The sequence below is a fragment of the Anastrepha ludens genome, chromosome 6 (genome assembly GCF_028408465.1).
Source record: "Anastrepha ludens isolate Willacy chromosome 6, idAnaLude1.1, whole genome shotgun sequence".
Classification (NCBI taxonomy): Eukaryota; Metazoa; Arthropoda; class Insecta; order Diptera; family Tephritidae; genus Anastrepha; species Anastrepha ludens.
Genome location: NC_071502.1, coordinates 105,010,507 through 105,016,506, shown reverse-complemented (window position 1 = coordinate 105,016,506; position 6,000 = coordinate 105,010,507). Strand labels below are relative to the sequence as shown.

The following is a 6,000-nucleotide window of genomic DNA, read 5'->3' as shown; positions in this document are numbered from 1 at the left end:
ACTAACATAACAAAACATAACAAAGCATAACATAACATAACATAACATAACATAACATTACATAATATAACATAACATAACATAACATAACATAACATAATATAACATAACATAACATAACATAACATAACATAACATAACATATCATAACATAACATAACATGCTGTTCAAGCAAGGTAACGACGCATGAGCAAGATAACGACGCATTTTTTGGTGCGTGCAGCCGGCTACATAGAATTATAAGACGTTATCACGTCAAAAAATAATAATAACATTAAAACAAGAGGTATTATTAACAAACTTGGTTTTATTTTAAATTCTTCAAGTAAATCAAATGAATAATAATCAATAAGAAGGCATATGCAAATACAAATACGTGAATTTATATATGTACATATGCGCATATACATACATATATACGCTCACTTAAGTAGGAGAGAGCAAGATGTCAAACGTTGCCGTTCGTTTGCTTTGTTTGCTTTGTCGTTCGTTCAGCGCTTTCGCTTGCAGTTCATTCAATGCAATGAGCAAAGTAACGACATATGAGCAAGGTGACACTAATGAGCAAGGTAACGACACATTTTTTCGTGCGTGCAGCCTGTTAAATCGAATTATAAGACGTTATCACGTCAAAAAATAAATAAAATTGCGGGAGAAAAAAATAAAATAAAAAAATTCCAAAAGAAATATGTATATTACTCATTCCAGCTATTCTTCAAAAATATATTCGAATATTTTCAAAAAGAGCTGTCAATTTTATTTAAAAAAATAACTTTATGAGAAGCAAAAAATTAAAAAAAAAATTGTATTTTTGGATATTTTTCTATTTATTTAAAAGTAATTTTAAATACTTAATTTGGTTTACTTAAATGCCTATAAAACTTTATTTACAACAACGAGTTTTATCAATTTAAAAATACTTTGTTTTTTACTTATACAATTTTTCTAATAAAATGAGACTAATTGACAAAGCATTTTTCGCCGCTATAGATTTCTATATTCGTATTTTAAAGCTAAGCATTTTTGTGTTAAATTAATTGCAGTTTCTTATCGCTTGGACATGAAAGATCAATGGCCGACAGATTGCGTACACCACAACAAAAAAAAAAATTTCTTACAGCTTCATTCTCATCATCGTTTCGCGTTACAGTTTCCTGCTAGTTTTGGGCTGCTAAAGAGTACGCCTCCAAGCTGCTCGGCATGTTGTTTTCTACCTCCAGTTTTAGTTGCTATATATCTTTTTTCACTCCATCTATCCAACTCGATCTTGATCTTCCTATTGCTTTGTTGGTGTCTGTCTTCGCCTTTCGAACTTTTCTTTAGGTTCTTAAACTGTCCATTCTCATAACGTGGCCTAGCCATCTCATTCGCTGCAACAAACTATATTTTAGCTGTTGATTAGTTTCTCCAGTTCATCAGTCCATCGTATGCGCTGGTTGCTCAATTCCTGATCTTGCCAAATATTGAGCTGAGAATTTCACTTTCAAAGCTTTGTAGTTTTGCCTTGTATTTTTCACTAAATGTGCTTCCTTCGGCTCCATAGCACAAAACAGATCGAGCTGCTGTTTTACACAGTACCAACTTGCAAGATCGGTCAAGGAGTTTTGATTTGAAGAGTTTTATACTTAAAACAAGTAATAAGAGGCTGCTCATATTTGTTCTTTTTATTCCATATCAAACGGGGTTGTTGTTGTTGTTGGAGCAGCAATTACTAGGCATTACTCCAGTGAAGCACCGACCAAGTGGCCTGCAATAAGCAATAGGTGCTCGAAACGCGCCGTTTCATCATGGTGGGACCAAAGACAGACGGGTATTAGATGAGTTATTGGGTTGTAATTTCGCTTTTTCCCGACAGAGGATTTAATTGTATTTTTTCACAGCTAACTTCACACTTAAGTCGCATTGTCATTACATGTTTTGATAGCTGATATAGAAAGGCTTGTGTGTGAATAAGTTCAATTGATTTTTCGCAGTAGTTTTTGGTCGGTGCTCTTTTAAATATGGAAAGCAATAAGCAGTATTCTCGTCATATTTTACTTTTTTACTATAGAAAAGGTAAAAATGCTGTTCAAGCCAGAAAGAAATTAACCGATGTGTATGGAGAAGATGTGTTGACAATACGCCAGTGCCAGAACTGATTTGCCAAATTTCAATCCGACAATTTTGATGTCGAAGATGCACCACGTTCTGGAAGGCCGGTTGAAGCCGATAAAGACGCGGTAAAGGCATTAGTTCATGCAAATCGACGAATAACAACACGTGAGATCGATGACAGGTTAAATTTATCGAATTCAACTGTTTGTGACCACCTGAAAGGCCTGGGTTTGAGATCGTCTTTCATGTTCACCACAAAAAAAAAAAAAAAAAAAAAACGAAATTACTCTCCGAACAACCCAATAGTTTGAGGCGGCAAGTGAATTGAATGTATGTGGAAATTAGGCTCATGGCACATCTTATATTAGGCATATACAAATCTGGTATGTAGGTGTCCGTCCAAACGCAATAAGTAGTAGTTTAATCTACTCCACTTCATGACTCAATTCGTTGTAATACTGAATTTCTGCTGCTGTTGCTGTGTTTTTGTTGTTGTAACATTATCTAATATTCTCCATAAATGTTTTTGGAATGCTGCTGGAGTGACCGTCCTTACCCGAATATAAATCCGGGTCGTTCTCGTAACGTAGAACCGACAGTTGTGCGAACGGTAATACTGCCAGTCCTTTTTCTTTCTTTTGGCGTGTCTTTAATAATCACTCTGCTCGTTTACACTCATCCCTGGAGCAGCTTTATATTGATTTTGAAAAAAAGCTCTAATTTCTAAACTAATAGCACACAAATACTTATACATACATACATACATACATATATCATAGGGAATATTTCTAACAATCACATTTGTTTCATAGCTTACAATCCAACTGTTTATAATGCAATTCTGGTTACTCTTGAATGTCAAGCTCCATTTACATAACTTAATTCAGTTCACCAAATGTGAACTAATTACAAATGAGACATTTTGTTTTTTGCTATTTGAGCTTCCTTAAATCCATTTATGGCAACTTCATTACAATCCACGGCACGCGCCCATAATTCTTATAGTGATAGTAGTCATACGCCAATTTGCTCAGAATCAGCACTATCAGAAAGGCCAATACACCATTCAATAAGTCCAGTGGATATATTTTTGGTTCCTCCTCCGGTTTACAGACATCCTCACGCGTGATCGCCAACACATTAGCACGCCGCAACGGACTGATGTGCTTGTAGTTGCATGTGATGTTGCCAGCGTCACGCATTATCTCGATATATTTCATGAGTATCTCGCGGAAGCGCATCGTAAAGATGCAGGTACATTGCCAGGGATTGCCGCTAAGTAGCAATAGATTCGCATTCGGGTTATCGTCGAGCGCGTTATCGAGCGCATAAACGGGCATCTGTGGGAGGAGATGAGATGGTGCGGGGTTAATTTCATTTGATTTTCAATTTCAATATTTATATCACCTTTTGCAATTTATTTCCGCGCAAGCTGAGCAAGCGAAAGTGCTCAAACCAATAGCCGCCCTCCAGCACATCGATGCTCTCGATGCGATTATTGTCCAAATGTACATCCACCACGTGACGATAAGTGGGATTGTTGCGCAAAGGGAGTACATCGGTGATCTGAAAAAAAGAAGGAAACCCAGTTTAAATCCAGATGAAAGAAATTATAATATATCAAACCAATGCTACGTTCACACTATAGCAGCACAAAAATTTCTCATACATGCATGGGAAATGCTGTTGGAGTGGCAGTCTTCAGCCGGATATAACACATGGGCTGATGGCACTAGTTTTAAGACATTCACCTTTTTTCAGTTAGCGCTAACCTTAAAAAGACAGCTGTTAAAATTTCATGATATTTTAGTCATTATATATACTTGTATATGTTTTCCTTTAACTCCTTATAGAGCATAGAGCGTCAACGATTCGTTAGCAATTAAGATCCGAATAAGTAGGTTGCTAGCCCGCCTATCCTAGCTTGGTGATGGTTAAACAAACTACCTAAACCTACAAGTAGGTGTTGCCTGTTTTGGTCCGCGAGTGGTATTTTATTTCCCACCTACCCTGCATATCTGCCGAGCGTTCTCCCATCCGCCACCTGAGAAGGCGAGCCCTGGGAGACAGGCAACTCCACACGGCAAATTCATTAGTTAGTGAGTTATCGAGCTAAGAGTGTCGCTACTTTTGTTATTTTCAAAACAATAGATCAAAAAGAATTTCGTGTTTAAATTTTTCACTGTTTCATGATGATAAAAAATACCGTTCAAGCGAAACAATGGCGTGGAAAGTGTTATGGGGACTCCGTTTCATCAGAAACAACAATAAAACGATGGTTTTCTGACTTCAAACCTTGCCGCAGAGACATCGATGATGTACAACGCACTGGACGTCCAAATTAGGTGGTAGCACCAGAAAACATGAAAAAATCCACAAAATCGTATTGAATGATCGCAAAGTGAAATTGCGTGAGTTATCTGGCATCGTAAAGATATCAAACGTGTTGGCTTTATATTGCATGAGCATTTGACTATGAGAAAGCTCTGTTCAAAGCGGGTGCCGCGTTTGTTTCATCAAGACAACGCACCGTGTCAGAAGCCAATCAAAACAATGGCAAAACTACATGAATTGAACTGCGAATTGCTCCCACATTACCGTTTTCGCCCGATTTGGTTCCCAGCGACTACTGGCTGTTCGCAGACTTAAAAAAATGATCGCCGGTAGGAAATTTTGCTCAAAAGAAGAGGCCTGTTTTAAGGCAAAAGATAAAGCATTCTACAAAAGTGGTAAAGTGGTATTAAAATGTTAGAGCAGCGCTGGAATGATTGCGTTGTTCTTTATGGAAATTACGTTGATGAATAAAATTAATTTTGAACAAAGAAAAACGTGTTTTATTTGTTAGGCCCGGGACTTTTCGATCCATCTGTTAAATCCGGTAACCTGGAATCGACTGTCATACTATATTCCGTCTCTCTAAGTGCGCTTTAACTCCAAATACCCATCACTTCTACATTATTGTAAAATTTTTCATTAGTTTATGTACTCATTTTAGCTCAGTGATTTACTTGCTAGTGTGAACGTAACCTTAGTGCCTGTAACTTACCTGATTATCATTCAAATATACCGTCGTTGTATTGGCCGGTATGTAGTTGGGCATCGCATGAAATTGCAGATTACTACAGTTGATCGTGTAGAGTGGTATGTGAGTTTTTGGTATGATGTGATGCATAGTGCAGGTGCAATTCTGCAAATCCGCGTGTGATTGGCACTCTGTGCGGAGCATCTGAAATGGGAACAGTGGAAATCGTATCCAAAATAGGGTTTGAAAAAGTAAAGCTTAAAGTATTTTCGGCCAGTCAGTCAGTCCTCAAAGCTTTAAATAGCTTTACGTGTAATTCAAAACCCCTTATAGAGTGTGACAATGTGACTCAACAAACTGGCGACTCTTAAGATTTCCTTGATTCCAGGATATGAGAGACACGAAAGGAACGACAAAACAGACGTTTGAGCCAAAAAAGGAACGGTGGGGCCATTTATTGGACCAACCGCATTTTACGGCTTACCTAAAACAGGAAACCAAAAATGGATCTAAATAAAAATCGAGGAATACTGGAAAGGCAGAAACAGCCTTAAGCGCTCCAAAAAGTTTCTGAACTTTAATACAAACAGAGGAAAATTGAAATGATCTAACCCTAGATAAAAAGAGCCTCAGATTGCTGTGTGGAGCGCTTTCAGGCCACTTTGCATGCAATAAACATTTCAATACAAAATGACTATCTAGCACTAGTTTATGCGGGTTCTACTGTGATGAAGAGGAGTCCAGGAACACTTAATCACCAACTGTGAAGCATTAGGTCACAGGAGATACATGATCCTGGGCTTGTATCTACTAGAGGATGAAGACTTACATGTGGTCGCTCCTAAGGAGCTGGTTTGGTAAATTATAAAAATTACGCACTCAG

The 6,000-nt window shown here is 37.5% G+C and overlaps 1 protein-coding gene across 1 annotated transcript in view; it reads right to left on the bottom strand.

The window, feature by feature from the left end:
* Positions 1-866: 866 nt before the first annotated feature.
* The window catches only part of LOC128866548 (protein singed wings 2), a 28,076-nt gene continuing 22,942 nt past the window's right edge, over positions 867-6,000 (bottom strand). The window contains exons 6-8 of the mRNA XM_054107369.1: positions 5,142-5,321; positions 3,503-3,661; positions 867-3,435 (exon numbers count right to left, since the gene is read on the bottom strand). Coding sequence (XP_053963344.1) covers positions 3,052-3,435; positions 3,503-3,661; positions 5,142-5,321 — 723 coding nt within the window. The 3' untranslated portion in view covers positions 867-3,051. The remainder of the gene's footprint in view (positions 3,436-3,502; positions 3,662-5,141; positions 5,322-6,000) is intronic.